This window comes from Zootoca vivipara, chromosome 6 (assembly GCF_963506605.1).
Source record: "Zootoca vivipara chromosome 6, rZooViv1.1, whole genome shotgun sequence".
Lineage (NCBI taxonomy): Eukaryota > Metazoa > Chordata > Lepidosauria > Squamata > Lacertidae > Zootoca > Zootoca vivipara.
This window is the reverse complement of record NC_083281.1, coordinates 85,674,846-85,699,322: the sequence shown is the minus strand read 5'-3', so window position 1 is coordinate 85,699,322 and position 24,477 is coordinate 85,674,846. Positions and strand designations below refer to the sequence as shown.

General features: G+C 46.8%; 2 protein-coding genes across 7 annotated transcripts; one reads left to right on the top strand and one right to left on the bottom strand.

The window, feature by feature from the left end:
• Positions 1-1,827: 1,827 nt before the first annotated feature.
• LOC118077570 (F-box only protein 44) lies at positions 1,828-16,002 on the bottom strand. 5 transcript variants are annotated; one of them, XM_060276255.1, is made up of 7 exons: positions 15,911-16,002; positions 13,871-14,137; positions 10,206-10,383; positions 9,566-9,661; positions 6,592-6,712; positions 5,264-5,475; positions 1,828-3,136 (listed from the first exon to the last, which is right to left on the bottom strand). In XM_060276255.1, coding segments are annotated over exons 2-7 (849 nt in total). In that variant the 5' UTR covers positions 14,112-14,137; positions 15,911-16,002; the 3' UTR covers positions 1,828-3,135. The 5 variants fall into 5 exon arrangements, with proteins under 5 accessions (XP_060132238.1, XP_060132239.1, XP_060132236.1 ...); XM_060276256.1 differs by having other exon boundaries at positions 13,871-14,134; XM_060276253.1 differs by having other exon boundaries at positions 13,871-14,466; positions 15,911-15,996.
• A 619-nt stretch (positions 16,003-16,621) lies between these two features.
• On the top strand, positions 16,622-24,114 carry LOC118087072 (F-box only protein 44). Of its 2 annotated transcripts, none has more exons than XM_060276251.1 (6): positions 16,622-16,725; positions 18,443-18,708; positions 21,461-21,578; positions 21,914-22,009; positions 22,520-22,655; positions 22,787-24,114. In XM_060276251.1, the coding sequence occupies exons 1-6, from the start codon at positions 16,637-16,639 to the stop codon at positions 22,910-22,912; spliced, it is 831 nt and encodes a 276-aa protein (XP_060132234.1). In that variant the 5' UTR covers positions 16,622-16,636; the 3' UTR covers positions 22,913-24,114. The 2 variants fall into 2 exon arrangements, with proteins under 2 accessions (XP_060132234.1, XP_060132235.1); XM_060276252.1 differs by having other exon boundaries at positions 16,699-16,743.
• Positions 24,115-24,477: the final 363 nt, after the last annotated feature.

The following is a 24,477-nucleotide window of genomic DNA, read 5'->3' as shown; positions in this document are numbered from 1 at the left end:
GACATTCTAGGAAAGGAGCTAATGAAACGAAAAGCAGGAAGTGATTGCTTTCAGTTCTTACCAGCACGTCTACTATTTTCACCAGGCTGAAGAGTGGTGGTGAAACTATGAAGTACTGTAGTCTATGACACTTCCTCCCTTGCTATGGAAGAAAGTGAGTTGGCCCTTGGAGGTGTCAGCTGGGCATCCATTTGATATTAAGAAATCATGCAGAAAAACCCCATTCTAGGAGTTTCAGTCCTTGAGGGTTAACTTCCTTATCCATGGGAGTGCGAGTAAAGGGGAAAATATCCAGATCTATTCTATGTGATGTTAGGCTTTCCTCTGGGCTGTCGCCAATGCGGGCATTAAAGTACCCACATACCGGTAGTAGGATTCAGGCATCTGATTATTTCACCTTTATCTGTTCTGTAAGGCTTGTTAGGTAAAGGTAAAGGGACCCCTGACCATTAGGTCCAGTCGCGACCGACTCTGGGGTTGCGCGCTCATCTCGCATTATTGGCCGAGGGAGCCGGCGTATAGCTTCCAGGTCATGTGGCCAGCATGACAAAGCCGCTTCTGGCAACCAGAGCAGCACATGGAAACGCCGTTTACCTTCCTGCTGGAGTGGTACCTATTTATCTACTTGCATTTTGACGTGCTTTCGAACTGCTAGGTTGGCAGGAGCTGGGACCAAGCAACGGGAGCTCACCCCGTCACAGGGATTTGAACCGCCGACCTTCTGATCAGCAAGCCCTAGGCTCAGTGGTTTAACCACAGCGCCACCTGGGTCCCACCATAAGGCTTGTTACGGTAGATCAGTCCAAATCTTAACCACCACAACTAGGGTATGTGCTGGTGGAAGGTAGATGCTGATACAGAAAAATGGGTCTCCTGCCCCTGCACTGAACTGTAGTTTGAGGCTGTGCTGGGGACTTGGGATTTGGGGGGATTCATTTAACCGCCCCCACCATTCCTGGCTTTAACAATTACAATCACTGATAATCGGAAAAACTTTCTGATAAAAAGAGCTGTTTGAGAGTGGAACGGTCTTCCTCTGGAGGTGTGGACTCTCCTTCTTTGGAGGTTTTTAACCAGAGGTTGGATGGCCATCAGTCATGGCTGCTTTAGCTGGGATTCCTGCATTGGAGGGCGTTGGACTAGATGACCCTTGGGGATCCCTTCCAGCTCTGCGCTTTTATGATTCTACAGTCACCATTATGATTACATTTGGTGCCCTATTTTTCCTTCAAAGAACACCAGGTGGCACACGTGGTTCTCCCCCTTCTCATTTAAATCCCCCAAACAACCCTGTGAGGTAGGTTAGGCTGGGGAAAGGCAATGACCTCATACCCAAGGTCGCACCCATTGAGCTCCCTGGCAAAGTGGGAATTTGAACCCTGGTCTCCAGGTCTTAATCTGACATTCTAACCAGGAGAGAACTTTGGTAATATGGCGGCCCTGAGCGAGGACTAAATTTGGCCCACACCCCTAAATATTTCTTATTTTCATGCCCTCCACCCTCTTGCCTTCTGTTCTGCACATATTTTGTGCTCCTTTGGCTAGGCGCCCTGTGTAGGGGAACCGCCCATAGCACTTCCCTGAATCCAGTACTGCTCCAACCACTAGGTCCCACTGGTTCTCTATTCAAGCTAGGCAACAAACCCCAAACACTTTAGTGAAAAGAGCAGGCTCAGTAAGGAGTGTGGTTCCCAATTTTTTTCGGTGGGGGGCACTCCCTTGGGTTCCACAAACTCATGCCTAGGGCCCGCTGCTCTAAAATATAAAAAAAACCACCCAGAATAGTGCTTTGCAGGACCCACTAAGGAAGAAAATAAGACAATCCAATCCAAAACAGTAACCACGAATGGCATATTTATTCCAAAGCCAGCTAAAACTATTTAGTTTAATGAACTCAACTAAGCTGTTGAACTTGATCCAGTGATCGGGGCTTTTTAGAGTCTGATAGACATTGACCCCTCCATCGCACCAGTGATTCCCTCTTGCCTCTTGGCCCCTAAGAATCCTGCTGCCCACTTTGGGATCCCCTACCCTAGAACTTCCCCTGCATTCTGACTGCATTCCAAAGCCAGGATTGTGATGCAACGTTACAGCTTCAATGAGAGCTGCTTGGTGACAGCCTTACACACACACACTCCACATATGCATTGCCACCTTTCTCTCTGTGCTTCCTCCACCCAGCTCCATCTATGCCTTGCAGCAGCTTGTAAAGAAAGATATTAACCTGTCAACACGCAGGATTTAAAAGGGAAGCCGAGGGAGGCAGTAAATCTGGCCGTAAACCCGTCTAATCGCTCCTTTCCTTGTAGTTGGGCTCTGTCGGATTTAGGATCCGCAGAAGCATGACTCCTGGAGCTAGTCATCTTTGGTTGCGGAAAAGGAGGACGGCATGCAGGGTGGAATGAAACCCTCCTTTATGGGCCCTAAATAAGAGCAATCAGTTTCAGTTTCATAGTGTTTTCCATGCAGGTGGAGCAGCCGCCTTTGATCTCTTAATCTGCACACACCTATAAAGGTCACCCTGGGAGTTTGGGCTGGCTGGTCACATAGCAGTTAAAGTCTGGAGTAAGGTTACCAGATGTCCCCGTTTCCCAGGGAGAGTTCCTAGATTTACAAATCAAGTCCCCAAAATCCATTGAAGTTGAAGTGTGTCCCTGGATTCATTGAAAAAATCTGGTCACCTCAGTTACCAGTCCATTACTGGAAGCCCCTGAGCAGGTCCTGAGCACAAGAGCAACTCTCCCCATGTCTTCATTGGGAAATGCAGTAATCAGGCCTTCGATTTAGGGAGAAAGCAGGGGTCCTCATTCCCTCCAGGACAACTTTCCAGGGGCCACAAACCAGCAGTAGATGCGGCTTGAGGCAAAACATGGGTGGCGCAACAGAAGGCTTCATCCAAACCATGCACAATCCAGAGGTTTGTATATGTAGGTTTCTCCATCCAGGCAAGCTAGAGGCTTTATTACAGCTCAGGGACACATTCTGCCAGGCAAAGGCACTCAAGGAAGCAGGCAGAGCAGGGCCAGTGAGAGGAGAACCCCGAGGGCCAGATGGGACCAGCATCTGGTCCCAGGGCTGCAGTTCATCACCTCAAAGTTAGGGACTAGAAGCTTGAAAGGTGTCCCGGAGTACTCATCTGCAAAGGAGGACAGAGATACGGATTTAGCACAGGAGCAGGGAACCCTTGGCTTGTCACAGAACTACAACTCCCATCAGCCACAGCAAGCCCAATATCTTTGAATATAATTTTTTAAATTGAATTTTCACTTTAAACAATAAACAATAATTTCCAACATACGCCTACAAATCTCATTCCCTACCGCTCTGCCGAGCTTATGACTTCCCTCCATCCCACCAACAAGCTTTCCCTTTTCAAATCTATATCTCACAGTTTAATCTTATATTATAAAGTCCACATCGTAGGATTTATTTCAATCCTGCTAGCATCTTCAAACTTCTACAGTTATTATTTATATAGTCAATGAATTTACTCCAGTCGCTTTAAATATATACTCTTATGAAACTGCAGGTTATTACAATAATCCTGCTAATGTTTTCATCTGTTTGCAATTCATCTGTAAATCCTATATAATAAAGTGCAAGTGTCTCTGCGTCCAGTATTCCCTGTGTCCCTGGGTTTGCACTACTGCGCATGTGCCCCACGGACACAGGAATTGGACACAGAGACTTGGAACGCACACTTGCGTGCATGCTCTCCCGCTGGCCAGCTGTGCTCAGCGGAGCGCCCCGACGAAGCAGCGGCCGTGGGAGGGGCCAACTGGCCCCCCCACGCGCCGTTGCAGCCAAAAAAGGCTGAATGCTTTAGCGCCCGTTTATTAAACGGGCTGAATGACACTAGTAGTCAATAAACCGTTGCCATTCTTTAGAAAAAGAGCCCTGATGCGTCTTAATATCAAGTACTGTTGATGGTGCACATATTTAATTATTGCATTTATGCCACACCTTTTTCTCCAAGGGGCTCAAGGTGGTGGACCCCTCCTCCTTTAATCCCCACAACAACCCTGCGAAGCTGAGAGGCAGGGCCCAGGGAGACACCCAGTGAACTTCCTGGTCTCTCAGATCCCAGTCCCACACTCTAACCACTGGAGCATCATCTAAGAGTTGGCTTCAGACATCTTTGGGGAAATGTATCACTTTGACCAGTTCTTTCCCTTCCAACTGTTATAAAAATAAACTGCTCAACTGCTCCCTTTCACTTATGGGGTATTACAGAGCCCTTCTAAGGTTCCCTATTGGTAAGAGAAAATAACAGAGGCTAACCCAGGCTTCCTCAAACTCGGCCCTCCAGATGTTTTGAGACTACAATTCCCATCATCCCTGACCACTGGTCCTGCTAGCTAGGGATCATGGGAGTTGTAGTCCCAAAACACCTGGAGGGCCGAGTTTGAGGAAGCCTGGGCTAACCAGAGTATATATTGAGAAGCAAAGCGGCTAGTAAGCCTGATCTTTATTAAAGGAAATAAACTCCTGCAACAGGGTCCCCATTCACCACACGCAGGAGGGTGGAGAACCCTGAACAATGGTGCACAAGCCCTTATATAGACTTTTGAAATTGCCCACCCTGTAGCCCAAGACCTGCCCCCCCCCCAAAATCATACATACATCAGAGAAGAAGACGGGTCTACAGCAGAAATCCTGTCTGCCAGAATACCTAATAATGGTCACTGACTGCATTACCTGGGCAGTCTGGCCATCGTTTTGCGATGGTTAGTACCGTACTTTAGTTCCTGAATCCAGGTCACAAGCCCACCCTATTCATACACAAATACGCCCTTAAGACAGGATTTGTAAGCAAAAAGACAATGCGGAGGTTTTTCCCATTTGCCCCCCTTACTGCAGAGGAATATCTGAGGTCATTGGGAGTCAAAATGGCTTCAGGATTGCTCTCCCGTACTATTTCAGGCACATGGTTCATATATTTAGATATGTGTGCATTTAAGAATATTTATTCTATATTTGAGGCCTTAAAATTCTTATAACACCTCTAAGTTCCTTCCCTGATTATCTGAAATGGAACAATGCACAGGGACCAATTTTGGAGAAGGAGAGGGGATGTGTGGGCTCCACTCAGGGCAGAATTAAGAGTCAGTGGGGGCTGGCAGTGCCCATTGGCACAGGTAGGCAGTAGGTAGGGAGCCCACCTCTAGGTGGCGCCACGGACAAAGACAGATGAAGGGAGAGCCAATGACAGGCAGAGCCTCCCCTTGATTGGCTGCAAGAAGACAGGGGGGTGGGTCCTCACCAGTTGCACCCGCTGCCACTCGCGGCGTCTTCATCATCTGAGTCAGGAAAGGGCTCGATGAAGTCTTCGTCCCAATTAAATGGCCCAAGAGTGATGCCGCTCCTGGTGACTCTCACGCTGTTCCCGGGCGGCTGGCCATTCCCGTTTACAGCCAGGTGTTCAAACAGGATGTAGCGGAGTCCAGCCTGGCATTCGATAAACCTATGCGAAATCTGAAGGCAGGAGAGAAAGAGATAGATGCTGAATACGGGGCAAGGCTGCCGAGCTAGGAGGAAAACTACCCCTCTCAAAGGTAAGGGTCTTTGGGTTGAATGTGGCTCTCAAGACCTCTCCGCCTGGCCCTTGGATCTCTCCTCTGGACACTCCACTTACCAGTCCTGCTTTGCAAGAATTTTTAGGGAGGTAAGAGATCTCCTTGACCCCCCCCCCCACTCAACCAATATGTCCTGCCAGCTTACAAGGGATGCACAAATGTTCACTGCGCACTTGGATTCCTTCTTTTAGCATGGCACCACCAACATTTTGGAACTCCCTGCCCATGACGTTGATCGGGTGCCTTTGCTGTTCTTCTTTCAGTGCCCAGCTAACCCCCTTTTACTTTTAGGCACACCTACACAGACACCCAAAGACATGTATATATTAATGTGCAACTTTGTTTTATAACATGCATGTAATCCGATTTCGTTCCTATGTCGTACCTTTTGTTTTTTCCATCTTATTTCTCAGTCGGTAGAGCTCGGGGCTCTTAATCCCGAAGTTGTGGGTTCAAGCCCCCCGTTGGGCAAAATATCCCTGCATTGCAGGGGGGTTGGACTAGATGACCCCCCGCGGTCCCTTCCAACTCTATGATTCTCTGGACTTGCTTTATCGATAATTTTGCGTATATCACATACAGGTTTTTAAATTTATATGGATTCATTTCTTACTTTTATAGACCATGTTTTCTCCGTATATATATTACTCTCACCTCATTTTATCCCCAGGGAGGTAGGTTAGGCTTAGAGAAGACATTGAATGGGATCAAGCTTCATGGCCAAGTGGGGATTCGAACCCTGGTCTCCCAGGTCATAGTCTTGACACTCTTAACTACAACACCACACTGGCTCTCTCTCTTTTTGTGATGACCACAAACGCCTTTAGATAAAAGTAAATGAATAAGCACCTGCTTGCCCACTTCAACCTCTGCTCCCGCCCATCACTGGAATGTGGCCCCCGGAAGCCTACATACAAGGGAATGCGGCCCTCAGATCGAGAAAGTCTTTCCCCCATCTATAGCAGGCTTTGCTTCTGCTTCCCACCCCAAGCATTTTCCACTAGGGCTTACAGACCCGTCGCCAGCGTGGAGCTTCCGAACCGTGCCCTTCTGAATGGAAGATCTGGAGGAGCTGAAAGTCTGCGGCCAACAGCTTCACGCTAAGTTGATAGCGGCTGCCAGGGGGACAATAATAGCTGTTTTTTTTGGGGGGGGGGGGAAGAAAAAACATCAGTTTGGGCAGAAACCAAACTAGGCATGGTTTGAACACTCAACACCAAACCATGAGTATACATTTCGTGACCGATAACCTCCAGATAAAAAAATCAAGGTAGCCTAGCCCTAGACCTTTTGATACAAATCTATTCCCATGCACTTGAATGTACAACTTTAAAACAGTTACTCCTAATAAATAATAATTAATATAGCCAATAATGGCAAAAGGTTGTATGCTTATCTCCCTTTGCAAGGTACATCAATCAGTTTCATGCATGAATACAGCTTTCAAAGGCTGCTAATAATAATAATAATAATAATAATAATAATAATAATAATAATAATTTTATACTGCCCTATACCTGCAGGTCTCAGGGTGGTTACAATATAAAATCGCAATATAAAACCACAAAACACATGATCAAAATACAAAAACAACCCAATACATTTTAAAAGGACATCAGGCGTCAGTCAGCCAAAGGCCTGCTTAAAGAGGAACGCTTTTGCCTACTGCCTAAAGGTGTACAATGAAGGAGCCAGGCAAACCTCCCTGGGGAGAGCATTCCACAGATGCGGAGCCACTGCAGAGGAGGCCCCGTTCTCATGTTGCCGCCCTCCGGACCTCTCAAGGAGACACACGATAGAGGCCCTTGGAAGATGATCTCAGGGTCTGGCTAGGTTCATATGGAGAGAGGTGGTTCTTGAAGCTACCAGCCATGGTGTCTGTGTTCTCCCTCCACTGTCAAGAGGTGGGATACGTTTGAATACCAGTTGCACAAGAACAGGAGGCTGGACTAGACGAGTCATTGGTCTGATCTAGGAGGGCTTGTCTTACGTTTGTATGCAAATATATTATTTGGTGCGTCTACAAAACGTAAGAAGGGCCTGCTGGATCAAGCCAATGGACCACCCAGTCCAGCATCCTGTTCTCACAGTGGCCAACCAGATGCCCATTATGGGAAACCCACAAGCAGGACCCGAATACAAGAACCCTCTCCCATCCTGCCTTTCCAGTAGCTGGTACTCAGGAGCATCCCTATCTCTGACTGTGCCATTCATGTTTGCCTGCAGGCCGTTTAAGGAGGATCACAGCTTGCTCAGGAAATTCAAGGCCTGCAAAGGTGCAAAAGGGCTCAGAGTGCTAACAAAACAAGGTTATGTATGCTACTACTGCGGCCTGTGTTTTGTTAGCCCCCAAATGAAAAATGAGCAAGGTCCCAACTAAAGAAGAGTGGCAACTTAAACTGATGGAATATGCGCAGCTTGCGGACTTAACATAAAGAATAAGAGAACACGAAGAACATATGTTTAAAGAAGATTGGAAAATGTTTATTGAATATATGGGGTGAAATCGTGTACACTTGAAAACATTGGCAGGATTAAGATGAATTCAACAGTATAAATAAGTTTGGATGGATGCAATAATGGAAAACTGAATGGTTCAGTTTAATAATAATAATTAATAATAATTTATTATTTATACCCCGCCCATCTGGCTGGGTTTCCCCAGCCACTCTGGGCGGCTTCCAACAGAAAAATGAAATAAAATAATCATTTAAACATTAAAAGCCTCCCTAAACAGGGCTGCCTTCAGATGTCTTCTAAAAATCTGGTAGCTGTTTTTCTCTTTGACGTCTGATGGGAGGGCGTTCCACAGGGTGGGCGCCACCACCGAGAAGGCCCTCTGCCTGGCTCCCTGCAACTCGGCTTCTCGCAACGAGGGAACCGCCAGAAGGCCCTCGGTACTGGACCTCAGTATCTGGGCAGAACGATGGGGGTGGAGACGCTCCTTCAGGTATACTGGAACCGAGGCCATTTAGTTTATATAAAATATGCAGGGATTTATGTTATGCAAAATGAACCATGGAAAGAGAAGAAGGGAAGTCATTGATATTTTAAGGTTGTTTAAATGAATATTCTAAAATGTAAAAACAGAAAAATTATAGGGGGGGGGGAGAAGGCTCAGAGTGGATGAGCAGTGTTCTATAACCTTAGGTGGTTGGACTACAAGTCCCATCACCCCCAGCACACCAATGGTGAGGGATGATGGGAGCTGATGTCCAGTAACACTAGGAGACCCAAGGTTGAAGGCATTGGGTTGGAGCACATTGCCAGCTTTGGAGCTGTCTGGAATCCTACCAGATCCTGCTTTTCAGGTTTCTACATTTCACTAATTTTACAAGCATTTTAACGTTTCAAAACCTGACTTCCTTCCCCCTCTTCCTGCGGTTCCTTAAATTCATTTAAAATAACTTCTGCATATTCAAATTAACTTAATTTGCTTATTTATTCAGTGGTGCCTTGCTAGACGAATTTAATTCGTTCCACGGGTCTTTTCTTATAACGAAAAATTCGTCTAGTGAATCCCATAGGAATGCATTGAATTTTTTTTGCCCATAGGAACGCATTAATTGAATTTCAATGCATTCCTATGGGAAACTGTGATTCGCTAGACGAATTTTTCATAAAACGAATTCGTCTAGCGAGGCAACCTCCGCTCGAAAAATCCTTTCGTTAAGCGGAAATTTCGTTAAGCAGGGCATTCGTTAAGCGAGGCACCACTGTATATACATAAATAAATATACATATTTAAAGCAGATGAATAAATGAGCAAATTTTATGTAATTGCAGGTTACTACAATAACCTTGCCAATGTTCTTACCTGTTCACAATTTATCTGTAAATATTCAAGAAACCCTTTCCCTTCTTTTGTTGTCTTGATCTCTTATTCTTACGTTAAGTTTTGCCATGTCTGCATATTCCATAAGTTTTCCATCTGTCCTTTGGACCACGCAGCCCCCACCCATAACCAAGACTGGATGCTCTGAACCCACCATTCATTCACGGCGATGTTAGGTCTGGCTTCATCGATCAGCTCGTCCCAGTACCCAACGTCCTTCAGAATGATGAGCTGAGCCTTGCCGCAGAGCCTGAAGCAGAAAGGAACATCTTGTGAGAATGCCTGAAGGTGGTTAGAGCAGGGGTGGCCAACTCCCAAGAGACTGCGATCTACTCACAGTTAAAAACTGGCAGTTATCCACCCCCTTTTTTGGGGTTCAGGTCAAAGTTGTTGAGCTTTTTTTTAGGAAGGAGGAAGGCCCATTTTGGGGTAGTTGGATCAAAGTTGTTGAGTTTTTTTCAGGGAGGAGGTAAAATGTTGAGCTTCTTTAAGGGGAGCCACAGTTGTTCAGCTTCTTTGCGGGGAGCCGATGATCTACCAGTGATCTACCGCAGACGTCCAGTGATCTACCAGTAGATCACGATCTACCTGTTGGACATGCCTGGGTGGATGGATGGCAATTGATGGATAGCCTGAGGTCGAATCCCGACAAGAGAGAAGTACTGTTTCTGGGGGACAGGGGGTGGGCACGTGTGTGGGGTTCCCTGGTCCCAAATGGGGTAACTGTGTCCCCGAGGGACCAGATTTGCAGCCAGGGAGTCATTTTGGACTCGCAGCTATCCACGGACCCTCACCCGTCACATGCAGCAAAGCATTTGTTGACCCACTGTGGGGAGGAGTCTTTCTTTTTTGCGTAGGAATTCCTCTGGAGGAAACTTTCCACAGGGAGGGCTGCCATATCCTCCTCGGACAGCTCCTCGGTTTTCCAGTGGCCCTCAGAAGGGACCCTCATTGCCCAGGAGTCCAGGCCCTCTGCAGAAACAAAACCAAACCAAAATGACGGACATTGAAGAAAGAGGCTTTTGAGTCAGTGGAAGCAACAGAGGAGTCAGCAGCCAGACCAAGGAGAGGATACAGATCCTGGATACAGATCCACACAGGCCAGTGAGGGCAATAGGGGGGACGTTGTAGGCATGACGTACTGACATCACACACACCAGCATCTCGGCTCCCTCCCTAAGCTGGGGAGAAGCTTCCTGGGCTTTGGAAAGGTGGCGTCAGGGTTTAATACTCAAATATAGCAGGAACATTTAGGGGAATAGCCTACTGTGTTTCTCCGAAAATAAGACACCGTCTTATATTTATTTCAGGGTGGATTTGATTTAAATCAAACTGATTTAAATCATGATTTAAATCACTAGTCAGTAAGGCTTGATTTAAATCATAGTTTTCTACATAAAGACTAATTCTTGCTGGTATAACTTTAATATGCAAGTAGATGAAGATTTTTAGAATAACAACTTTTCATATTAGTTCCCCCCCCCCCCCAGTTTAATAGGTTAATCATTCATATTTGGACAACTTTACTGTTGTACTTAGGAAGGAGAAAAAGAATCATTACCTTAATAATAACAATTTAAATAGATTTATTCAACTGAAACAATAACATTACAGCATATGTTATTTGCTTAAACAAACATCCATGTTAACAAAATACAAATCATTGATTTTTATCCACCCTGATTTATTTTTCCTCAAAAAAAGCACACTATGGCTTATTTTCAGGGGATGTCTTATATTTTTCCTCCTCCTCCTGCCATGGCCGGTATTGCTGCTGTGCCTATCACTATGTCTTATTTTCGGGGTCATAGCTGCTAAGTTTTCCCTTTTCTCGCGAGGAAGCCTATTCAGCATAAGGGAATTTCCCTTAAAAAAAGGGAGAACTTGGCAGCTATGCTCGGGGTATGGCTTATATTCCTTGAATGCTTAAAAATCCTGCTATGGCTTATTTTATGACGACGTCTTAAAATAGGAGAAACAGGATAGTACCTCTAGTCCACTGACTGCCACTAAACCCTTTCCCCATTAGGCATGGGCAATATATCGATATATTGCCCAGGGCTGTTATGTGGGGGCAGACCGCGATGACAGCTTCACTCAGCGGTATATTGCTGGTGAAACCACCACTGCTCTTGAGTCTCTCTGCCTCCATTGCCCCGAGGGAGAAACAAACTAGCTGGGAGCTGGAGGCAGATATACCACTGGTGAAACTGACATTGTACTCTGTCCCGACAGAGGGAGAATCAGGAGGGAGGTGCCAATACGGCCTGTTCCTTCCTCTGCTTCTTTAAACTGCTTGGCTGCTGCCCTTGTCTGAGCCAAGCTGTTTTACGGAACCCTCGACCCACCAGCGGCTCGCACGAGCCAGTGGCAGGATGGGGGCTCGGTTAAAGTGCAACCCTTCTCTAACTTCTGGGGAAAGATTTATAATGAACTGAAAAAAGTGTTGAAAAACACCTTTGCTAAAAAACCAGAGGCCTTCTTACTTGGGATAACGGGAGATGATATACCTAGGAAGGATGTTACTTTCTTTTTGTACGCCACAACAGCGGCAAGAATTCTACTTGCAAAGAACTGGAAGAATGAAGAAATACCAACAGTGGATGAATGGCAGAAGAAATTGATAGAATATGTGGAACTGTCTGAGCTGACCGGGAGACTCCGAGATCGAAGTGAAGAAGAAGTGGAAGAAGACTGGAAGAAATTTAAAATTTATTTAAAGAATAAGCATATAATAGATTAGATAATAGTGGAAGTGAGGGAGATAAAGAGTAAGATAATGGTGTAAAATAAATAATGTTAGAAATTGATGATAACTTAATAAAGAAGAAAGATTTCGATAGAATGTAATAGGTTAAGATGTAAAAGAGATAGAAATAAGATAATATTAAAGTAATAACTAGAAAGTATATAAGATTTAGAGTTTACTACAGGGGATATGTAAAGAATCGCAGGAGGAGGAGGAATGAGGAAGTCAATAGATTGACAATGAGGGTTATAAGGTAGAATTTTTTGTTTTTATATTTTTCTTTTTTGTATTGTATTGTTGTATTTTTTGTGTTTTGTATTTTCTTTTTCTGTTTTCTATTTTTTAAAGGTCTTTAAAATCCTAATAAATATATTATAAAAAATAAATAAATAAAGTGCAACCCTTCTCTAGCTGAGAGAGCCCAGACCCCGCCTGGCTGCCTTCCTCCGTGAGGGGGTGCTGTGCCTTTCCTCCCAGGAAGACGGAGCTCACCCTCCCGGTGGAAGGCAGCCAGGCGGTTTAGGGGCTCTTTGATGCCGCTGGCAGGCCCAGCACTCGCCAGCGGCCCCTCTCCACAAGGTGAAGATGCCCCACGCCTTGTGCCCAGGAGGGTGGGCTGCGTCATTCCTCCCAGAGGAAATAGGTAGAGCACCCGCACAGGCGAAGGCAGTCAAGCACACAGAGCCTGACAGGTCCCATATATGCTTGGCTATTGCCGCTAGGATGATCTTCAGGAGTAGGGGGAGAACGGGCGAGATAACTCGCCTGCCCCCAATGCCAGCAAAGGCAGAGGCAGCTTGGGTCCTTGCTGCTCCAGCACGAGTGGCAGGGACCTCAGGGCTGGCTCCACCGGGGGCAGTTGTTCTCCCGCCCCCAGCAGAGCCAGGCCAAGGGGCCTCAGAGCTGGCTCTGCTGCGGGAAGGAGCATCTCCGCCCTCCAGCTGAGCAGCAGGTCAGGGCCAGCTGTATTGGCCCCAGCCCGCAAGGCGCTGGACTGAAAATGCCTCAGCTCCCGCAATGAGCTCTGTGATGTTTCCACCGGGCACCTCGCCAGCTGGGGCCGATGCAGCTTTTTTCAACATTGCGGTATATCGCCAAACCACGATGTTTGGCTGACGGTGCACTGTGATGTCGAAAGCCCAGCATTGCCCAGCCCTGTTCCCCGTCATTCGCAGCAAAGTGCCTTCCAAAAGGGTCACGCAAATCATTTGTTGGACTGTGGCCATTTCCCTTTCCTTATTTATTAAATTTGTATACAGGGTACTGCCCTTCATCTGTAGATCTTGGGGATGTAAAAATGCAAGGTAAAGGGACCCCTGACCATTAGGTCCAGTCGTGACCGACTCTGGGGTTGCGCGCTCATCTCGCATTATTGGCTTCCAGGTCATGTGGCCAGCATGACAAAGCCACTTCTGGCGAACCAGAGCAGCACACGGAAACACCGTTTACCTTCCCGCTGTAGCGGTCCCTATTTATCTACTTGCACTTTGACGTGCTTTTGAACTGCTAGGTTGGCAGAAGCTGGGACCAAGCAACGGGAGCTCACCCCGTCACAGGGATTCGAACCGCTGACCTTCTGATCAGCAAGCCCTAGGCTCAGTGGTTTAACCCACAGTGCCACCTGGGTCCCGAACACAAAATACATAACAAAAACAATGAACAGAAACCAAGCAATAACCCCCTCCACCCCCCAGCTGAACAGGGATGCACCTTTGCCGCAAGGATTCTTGATTAAGTTCTTCTCCCTGTGGGAGTAAATGAAGAAGGCCTTCGACTCCTGGGTCTCAGGTCCACTCTTTCGCTGGAACTTGATCTTCCACAGCTCAGGGTTGTCCACCAGGCGTCGCCACTTGGAGCAAACCAGCCGGCAGTTGCAAAGCAGGTTCCTTGCTGGTACCCAGGCTAGCACCTCCAGCAGGACATGTTCAGGCAAGTCCCCTATAGTCAGCATCTTTCTTCAGAGTGGTCTTTCGGCTGCTTCCAGGGAAGAACCATAAGAGGATGAGAATGAGAGAGAAACGCCACAATAACAGCAGCAGTGGGAAATAGCTGTAAAGGGGAATGCTGCAACAAAATGTTGTAGCCAGGTGCTTCATTCCTTTTTCCTGCTTCTCCCCCCTGGTTTCTTTCCCTGCCCCAAGAGCCAGTTAAGCATTCTGTGCTCCATCCACATCTATCAGTTGCCCCCATTCATTCTTAGCTTTCCTTCGGCATTTTTTGCTGGCCATCAGGCAATGGCTTTTTCTACCAGCCCTGGCCCACCCTCCAGACCTAGGTGGAGTCTTCCCCAGACCATGCAGAAGCAGCTGGGAAGAGAGGAGTTCAGGGATATTAAAAAATATATATTTATTTATTATAAATCTTGTGTCTTTGCTTCTCAATTTGTATTGTGTTATTTTGTGCACTGTGACTTGCTGTTATTGTTATTGATTATAGTTTAGAAACCGTTTATTGTAATGGTCAAGAGTGAATTTGTGCTTAATTCTTATTTGCTGATATTTAAATTTCATTGTGCACTACTACAGGTGAAACCCGCAAAATTAGAATATCGTTGAAAAGTGCATTTATTTCAGTAATGCAACTTAAAAAGTGAAACCAATATAGAGATAGATGCATGACATGCAAAAGAAGGTATGCCAAGGCTTTATTTGTAACTTTTGTATGTCATAATATTGGATTGGATCAGACTGTTATAAGGTCCACAAACTTTTGTCGTTTCTTCAGAAAGGTGGGAAACAAATTAAAAGTGAAATGAAATGAAATCCAAAAATCCAAAATTAACATACAGTACATTTAGAAACAATTTAAATAAGCCCCACCCACAAAAACCCCACCCCCATTAAAATGTTAATTTAAGCAGGGTTATTATCGGGCTGTATCCAACATCAGTTACCCTCAGAGACGGCCCATTAAAATGAATGAACCTGGCTAACTTAGGTCCATTCATTTCAATGGTCACTGGTCACTGGTCCCATCACCTCCTGGCAAAGTTGTTATTCTAAAAATCTTCATCTACTTGCATATTAAAGTTATACCAGCAAGAATTAGTCTTTATGTAGAAAACTATGATTTAAATCAAGCTTTACTGACTAGTGATTTAAATCGTGATTTAAATCAAACTGATTCAGTTTGATTTAAATCAAATCCACCCTGCTGGAAGCTGTACGCCGGCGCCCTTGGCCAGTAAAGTGAGATGAGCGCCGCAACCCCAGAGTCGGTCACGACTGGACCTAATGGTCAGGGGTCCCTTTACCTTTACCTTTACTATTCCGAGTAGCCCATTACTGTACTAAGTACAGTATTGCATTTCACTGTTCTGTATTGACATGTTAGTACCCCCCCTTCTCTGGCTATGGGTCTAACAGGGATCCTTTGGATAGGCCAATAAATTTACTTCTGAGCATCCCCACGGACCCCAAGACACAATTACTGTACTCCATGCAGGTGGCAACACTTCATAGCGAGGGGAGGGACTCCCATCTCAAGTTCACACGTTTCTGAAACCCTGGGTGGGGGGGGGGAAACTACGAACTTAGAGGGAAGAAAAGAAAGAGGGGTCGCTCTGCACATGTTCAGAGGCCATGCCATCACTTATACTGCAAACAGGTCCGGAGAGCAGGAGAGGGCGGACCCCCCCCCCCCAATACAAACTGAACCTCGCAGACTCCACTTCTGCAGATCCTGCCTCAGACTAAGGCACCTCTTGCCTGTCCTGAACGTCCCCTCCCTCCAAAAAAATAACAGGCTTACAGGGGCTGGAAAATGCGCAGGAGCCACGCGGTACCTCCAAGACACTCCACGGCCTTGCAGGAAAAGGAAACCGAATGTGAACATGGTGGAGTGGGCAGGACAAAAGCCTCTGGGGCGGGTCCCCCAAGGCAGCACCACGCCTTGTAGGCAGGGCGAGCAGGGGATTCCCAGTCCGGGCTCCTTTGCGCACGATGACGCGCCTCTCGAGTTGAGCGCGCGCCAGTCGAGGGCAGAGGATCTTCTCCAAAGAGCAACTGCAATTCCCAAGCCCACTTTTCCCTGAGTTTTCTGGGAAGGAAGTCTATCTGCCTGAGCTCAAGTTGGCTGACAACGGTTGCAGGAGGACCCTATACAGCCTTAGCTGTTAGGATGGAGAGCCCCGGTTTTGTTTTGTTTTTTTAAGCGCTATTATAAATACTGTAGCTTCCAAAAAATCCATGCACATGTCCAAGGAGGGATCCTCAAGAAAGGCTTGAGGCTTGCATAATATGACAAGCCTCTCCTGTCGCCCCGCCCCGGACTAAAAGAAGCCCTGGTGGTCAGAATCAGCTCGGAACCGAAGCGTTGCGCGCGCCTCTGCACTTTGCATCTGGAGGCGCCTTAAGCTATTAAACGTTTAAAGCGGGAGGGGAGGGACGGGGTTCCTTTGGAAGGAGCCAGCTGACGTCGAAGGGGCGTCATCGGATGCAAAAGAGCCAGGATTCCCCTCCTCGGGGCGGAGATTGGATGGCGTTATCCGATATCAGAGCAGTCTCACTTCCTCCTTGTCTTCTGGGCGCAGAACCGCACAGAGACGACTCTTTTTTCCCCTGGAGGTGAGGTGGGGCTTCCAGGTACCATGAGCTGGAGGGCGGGTGTGTGTGTTGGGGTAGATCCGTGGGAGGGTTTAATTAACAACACTTTTATTTATTTTTTAAATAAGAAATGGGGAAAAATTATAATTTATCTTAAAAACCATAGTAAACAGTTTAAAAGCATTAGTAGGAGTGGAATAACGCTTGTAGTTTAATGGTGAATTTTGGATATAACAGAGCTGTAAAAGATCTGGATTATTTTAAAAGATGCAGGAGGAAATGACTAACAATAAGACCCACAAAGGGGAGGAGGGAAGTCCAGGAGATTCCTTGGAATTTTGTTTTTATGTTGTATGTTGGATATGTGAGTGTAAAATGTTAATTCGAAAACAAACAAACAAATAAATTTGCAATACAGTAATAATAATAAAGCACTTTTGGAGGGGGGAGCCAACAAAAAAGATATTCTTATCATCTCTAAGTAAGCAAGCTTGCATTTCCGAGGGCAAGCTGTAAATAAGTATTTAGTACGGTATGTTGTTGTTTAGTTGTTTAGTCGTGTCCGACTCTTTGTGACCCCGTGGACCATAGCACGCCAGGCACTCCTGTCTTCCACTGCCTCCCGCAGTTTGGTCAGACTCATGTTCGTAGCTTCGAGAACACTGTCCAACCATCTTGTCCTCTATTGTCCCCTTCTCCTAGTGCCCTCAATCTTTCCCAACATCAGGGTCTTTTCCAAGGCTTCTTCTCTTCTCATGAGGTGGCCAAAGTATTGGAGCCTCAGCTTCACGATCTGTCCTTCCAGTGAGCGCTCAGGGCTGATTTTCTTCAGAATGGAGAGGTTTGATCTTCTTGCAGTCCATGGGACTCTCAAGAGTCTCCTCCAGCACCATAATTCAAAAGCATCAATTCTTCGGCGATCAGCCTTCTTTATGGTCCAGCTCTCACTTCCATAAATCACTACTGGGAAAACCATAGCTTTAACTATACGGACCTTTGTAGGCAAGGTAATGTCTCTGCTTTTAAAGATTCTGTCTAGGTTTGTCATTGCTTTTCTCCCAAGAAGCAGGTGTCTTTTAATTTCGTCTAGTATAAGTCAGTAATAAGCGCCAGCATCAGAAACAGTCTCCAAGAGCACAAGTGGCCACAGTGCCTCTGAGCAGGTAAAGAAGGAACTTCTCCCATGATAAGAACATGAGAAGCAGTGATGGCCACCAACAGTGGAATGGTCTCCCTTGGGAGGCTGTGGACTCTCCTTCCTTGGAGGTTTTTAAGCAGAGCTTAGATGGCCATCTGTCATGGATGCTTTTGTTGGGATTTGTGGCTCCTATTGTTAATCATTTCCTCCAGCATCTTTTATGATAATCCAAAATCTTTTACCTCTCCATTGTGTACAAAATTCACCATTAAACTACAAGTGATATTCCAATCCTACAAACGACTGTAACTTTACAGTGGTTTTTAAGATAAGTTATAATCCCCCCCCCCAAATTCCTTATTAAAATTTTGGTCTTCCTGATTTCTGACTCTTCCGGCCATTTTGGTGATTTCGGCATAGTCCATCAACTGGACCTGCCATTCTTCTCTGGTGGGGACTTTATCTTCTTGCCATCTCTGCCAATCCTCTTTTAAAGCCATCCGACTCGGCGGTCGCCGTTGCTTCTAGCGGGAGCGAATCCCAGAGTTTGAGATGCTTTCTTTTCCATTTCTTCCCCTGCCTTGTGGGCCCTCCTCGAAGGAAGATGGTGAATATTGAGGACCTTCCCAAGGAGATGCTGCTGGAGATCTTCCTTCGGCTCCCTTCCTGGTTCCTCCTTCGCAGTTGCCGTCTGGTTTGCTCCCGGTGGCGAGACATGGTGGACACTCTGAGCACGGGATGGAAAGAGAAGTGTGAGCAGGCCGGCTACCCGCTTGGTGTGTTGGTTGGCGCTCTCCCTGACTGGAAGACTTTCTACTTTCTCTGCAGAATAAAGAAGAACCTCATCAGGAATCCCTGCGGTGAAGGTGGGGAGGAAGAACTTCTTCCAGACTTCTCCCGTAAACCATAAATCTTTAGCACCTCATCTCAAAACGGATGTTGCAGAGATGAGAAAGATTCAGAACTGGGCAGCCAAACTGATTGAGAAAGGGTGCCACGCTTGGGCCTTTTTTTAGTTTAGAGCAGTGTTTCTCAAACTTGGGTCTCCAGCTGCTTCCGCACTACAGTTCCCATCATCCCCTCTAGGCTAGGGATGATGGGAGTTGTAGTCCAAAAACAGCTGGAGTCCCAAGTTTGGGAAGCCTTGCTTTATCAGAAAAGGCAAAGAAGAGGCTCCATGAGAGAGGTTTATAAAATTGTGCATGGAATAGAGAAAGGGGATAGAGAAAAGCCCCTCCCCCCTCTTGTTACTTTAGAACTGGTGAAACTGAATGTTAGAAGGTTTAGGGAAGGTCAAAGGCAGCACTAGCTTGTGCAGCGCACAGTCAAACTATGGAACTCTCTGCCACAAGAGGCAGCGACGGCCAGCAGCCTATATGATTTAAAAGAGGATTAGGCAAATTCATGGAAGAGAGAGGGCTATCGATGGCTGCTAGCCACAGGGGCTATGCTCTGTCTCCACAGCTGGAGGCAGCGATGCTTCTGAATGCCAGTTGCTGCTGGAAACCACAGGAGGGTATAATGCTCTTGTGCTTGAACCCCGCTTGAAGGCTTCCCACAGGCAAGCTCTGTGAGGAAAGGATGCTGTACTAGGTGGCCCATCGGCCTGATTCAGCAGGCTCTTCTACTAAGGTAAGGTACAGCGGTAACTCGGGTTGAGTACACAATCCGTTCGCACCCTGAAAAGCACTCAACCCGAGCGGCGCTTTAGCGCATGGCACAACCCGGAAGTAAACACTTCCGGGTCCACCGAGTACTTAACCTGAAAATACGCAACCCGCAGCGAACGCAACCCGAGGTATGACTGTAAAGGTAAAGGATCCCTGGCCGGTTACATCCAGTCAAAGGTGACTATGGGGTTGCAGTGCTCATCTCACTTTCAGGCTGAGGGAGCCTGCGTTTGTCCACAGACAGCTTTCCGGGTCATGTGGCCAGCAGGACTAAACCGCTTCTGGCACAACAGAACACCGTGACGGAAACCAGAGCGCACAGAAACACTGTTTACCTTCCTACCACAGTGGTACCTATTTATCTACTTGCACTGGTGAGCTTTTGAACTGCTAGGTTGGCAGGAGCTGGGACAGAGCAACAGGAGCTCACTTCATCACGGGGATTCTAACTGCCGACCTTCTGATTGGCAAGCCCAAGGGGCTCAGTGGTTTAGACCACAGTGACACCTGCGTCCCTATTCTTATGCATACAGGAGCTATGAATATCTGGGACGGAGATAGTTTTGGTTGCCCCGGGTGATTGATTACCTTTATCTGGAGACAGTGTGCATGTTTAGGGAGTGCAGAAAGTCCCAAGTTCAATATCTGTATGTATCTCAGGTGAGGCTGAGAACGTCCCCTTCCTTGAAACTCTGGAGAGCCCCTGCCCGTCAGTGCAGGCAATACTGAACTCGATGGATGAGATAAGATAAGATATCTTTATTGTCATTGTCCCCTTGCGGGAACAACGAAATTACTCGGTTGCTACATCCACTCAGATAAAGCATTCCGCATAATCCAAAATTACAAAACCTAATTAAAAACAGTAAATACGATACAAAATAACAAGTAAAATAAGATGACTTCAAAGTCCAGACTTTCCATTTAAGGCCAAAATGGAAACTCTAGAGAAGAAACTGTTCCTGAGACGGCTCGTTCTTGCCTGCATTGTTCTATATCTCCGTCCCGATGGCAGGAGCTCAAAGAAATGGTGACCAGGGTGCGCTGGATCTCTTGATATGTCTAGTGCAGGCATGTCAAACATGCGGCCCTCCAGATGTTTTGGCCTACAACTCCCATGATCCCTAGCTAGCAGGACCAGTGGTTGGGGAAGATGGGAATTGTAGTCCAAAACATCTGGAGGGCCGCATGTTTGACATGCCTGGTCTAGTGCTTTTCTATGGCACCTGGTGGTGTAGATTTGTTCTAAGGTGGAGAGTGAGCAGCCAATAATGCTCTCTGCTGTTTTAATAATTCTGCACAGCCCTGCTCTATCCTGAGAAGTACAGCTTCCGTACCACACACATAAACCGTACGTAAGCACGCTCTGTATGGCACAGTGATAGAAGGCAAGCAGCAGCTTTTGTGGAAGATGGTTTTTCCTTAAAATTCTCAAAAAATACAGTCTCTGCTGCGCCTTCTTCACAAGCCCCCTTGTATTAACACTCCAGGACAGATCCTCCTGTAACTCAATGCCTAGAAATCTAAACGTTGTTACCCTCTCCACACAAATTCCGTCAATCAAAAGTGGCTGGACCTTGGAGCTGTCTGACTCGGTATAACGCAGCTACCAGGGTCCTTATGTCTTAAGAGAAGTGCTGTAGCTGAGCGGCTGAGTATCCATTTTCCATCCAAGAAGAGGGTCGAGGTTCAATCCCTGGCATCTCTGTCCCTTCCCTGAAACCTTGGAGAGTCACTGCCAGCCAGTGGAAGGATGGACCCAAGGATCTGTCTCAGTAGAAGTCAGTAGAAGGTGGCTTCTGGTGTTCCTCAAGCAGACGAGGCTTTGATTCAAATCTCCATGTGGAGGTTGCTCCAGGATTTGAGGTCTTTGCTGCTTCCCCTGGTGGGGGACACAAAGCAAAAAGCCTTTCCTTTCACTGTCCTTTTCTTTCTGGATTCTCCACAGCGGGCCTGAACTCCTGGCAAATTGAGCCAGATCAAGTAGAGGCCTGGGATGTAGGGAAGCTATCAAGGGACAACTCTCCCTTTGAGGATGGGACATGGTGCTTTGGTGCATTTAGCGGGTAAGGAGCACATTCCCAATCAAATGAATTTGGGGCAGTGGCGGCGGCATGTGTATACTTATTTGTCCAGTGGGAGTTTGCTATGCGGAGTTGAAACCTTGCATGCTTTTGTGGAGGGTAAAAGCTTCTGAGCTGGGACGTTGAGTTTGTCAAAGCCAGTAGGGTGTGGGGCCGGGAAGGGGGTGCAGCCTGGGGTAGACCCAAGGGCCAGACAGAGAGGTTTGGAGGGCTGCAGTTGGCGCTGGGGCCTGAGATTTCCCACCCGTGCTCTCCAACCCAATGTCAATGGGTCCATGTGGGTGATGGTGATTTTGGCTCTTTGATCTCTGTTTCAGGCCCAGACCCAAAAGCCAGCTCATCGTCTTAAAGGATCATGGCTACTGGGATGAGCTGATGGACGAAGTCAAGCCCGATATTGTTGTGAAAGACTGGTGAGTGCTGCAGCCGACGAAACCAGGAGTTGCAGGCTTGGTAGCCCTCCTTGATAGCGGAAGCAAAACGAACCCTTACCGTTGGGGTTTCTGGGCAAAGTGAGGAATGCAACAGATAGCCAAACTCAGCTTCAATTTGGAAGCAACAAGTTCCTAGACCTCATGGCTTCGAAGATCTCAGGGCTTCACCTTCTCCCCCTGAATTGTACCAGATGGTCCCTGCAGGTACAACTGTTTAGAAATTGGTCCCCATGTTTTGATTTTCCTTTTGCCTCCCTGTCCTTTCTCTCTCTTGTGTGTGGTGCAGGTTGCAAGCCTGCGAGTAGGGGCGGTCTTGTTTGAGTTGTGTATAAGGTGGTCTGGGGGCTTTTTTTTGGATGAAAAGCAGGACACAGATACCCTAAATAAATAAGCAGACGACTGCAAATTGTCTGAATGCGATCAGCTCTTTTCTGCGGGACTGGTTCCTCCTTAGAAATCGCTCCTGTGTTGTTTTGTGCCCCAAAATAGGTGCGACGTCCTTGACGAGGACCCCTACAACTACACTCTGCACATGAAACTGTTGTCTGCCGATTCTGAAGTCCTCTGCGAATGTCGCGCTGAAGAGTTGGTCATAAGTGAGCCCGGAGAGAGTGAATGGAGAGAGGTTAGCAAAAAAAGGCATCAAATTGCCTCTGGATGTGGGCCTTGAGTAAACGGTTCGTGAAAACGACAGTTCTTTCCTCTTCCTTTTGTTGAACTGACTCCTAACCATTCCTTCCCCTCTTTCCTCTCTAGGGCTCGTATACATTCCATAACTACCCCACTGGAGTCCGTTACATCTATTTTGAACACGGAGTGGTTGGCGTGGATTCTGGGAGCCTAACAAACAGCAGCATCACTGTGGGACCCAGATTTCCCTAGAAAGAGGAGGAACCACCAGAAGGGGAAACAGTTCCCCGCATCTGCTTGAGCAACAGGGCAGGGAGACACCTAAGGGCTCGCTCTGTTGTGTCATTCCACGCCCCGCCCCCACCCCGCTTTCCAACTAAATGTGTTGCAATCCTGGGCCCTACATCTCTGTTTCCCTGAGGTTGTGTTTTTGTGTACTTTTCGGATGATCTGCATCTTTTTTTAAAATGTGTGTGTGTGTGCGTGAATTTGTAAGAGAAGGTGAGGGACCCTACAAACAATATTATACTGCAAAAAAGAAAATGCAACCAGCCACGGTATTGCAGTTGCGTTGAGCAAATACATAATGTGGGACTCATCTACGCAGCTGCAAATGAAATGTTTTAAATGTGTTGTAAAGTATACAAATGTGACACTAGAGGGGTGACAATGAGCTATGCAAAATTCAATGTATTTTTAAAAACTTCTTTTTAAAAGCATTTTCCCAGCGTGGTTTTTTTTTTATATATGTGCGTAGATCCCACCCTGGTTAAGATAAAAGAAAATCCTTCTTTACAGAGCTCACAGTTAAGCTATGGATTTCTCTTCAACAGGAGGCAGCAATGGCTACCAATTTGGAGGGCTTTAAATATGAGATAGACAGGGAGGAGAGGTTATTGATTCCAGCCATGATGGCTCTCTTCTGGCTCTGCAGCAATGCTTCTGAAGACCAGGTGCTGGAGACAACAGCAGGAACAAGGTGTTTTTGTGCTTGAACCCTCTCTATGGGTTCCCCATTTAGTCTTCTGCTTGGCCACTCTGAGAACAGGATGCTGGACTAGATGGGCCAGTGGCCTGATCCAGCAGGCTCTTCTTACATTATTATAAGTACCTGGAAGCGATACTAAAGGCACAAGATATACAGTATATATATCACCCTATTGTCAATTCAGCTGTGTCAAAAGAATGAACTGAAGTCCATGAATCTCTCCAGGGAAAAAAGTGATAAAATTGTGGTGTAGTGGTGTAAGTCAGTGTGGTATATAACGGATACAGTGGCGGACTCGGAGCTGGGTTCAAATCCTCCACTTGGCCACGAAGCTCACTAGGTGACCTGGGGCCACCTGCTGCCTCTCAGCCTAACCTGCCCTTGTAGGGCTGTTGTGATAAAACGAGGAGAACTAATTATGCCACCTGGAGCTTCCTCGGAGGAAAAGGTGGATTCATAGAATTGTAGAGTTGGAAGGGACTCTGTTTTTAATGTTTGATGTTTTATTGTGTTTTTAATATTCTGTTGAGAGCCACCCAGAGTGGCTGGAGAAACTGAGCCAGATGGTGGGCTATAAATATTATTAATTACCCTATGGATCATCTAGTCCAGGCATGGCCAAACTTGGCCCTCCAGATATTTTGGGACTACAACTCCCACCATCCCTAGCTTACTGGACCAGTGGTCAGGGATGATGGGAATTGTAGTCCCCAAACATCTGGAGGGCCAAGTTTGACCATGCCTGATTCTAGTCCAACCCCCTGCAATGCAGGAATATACAATCAAACCTGCAACCTTGGCATTACCAGCACCACAAACCATCTGAGCT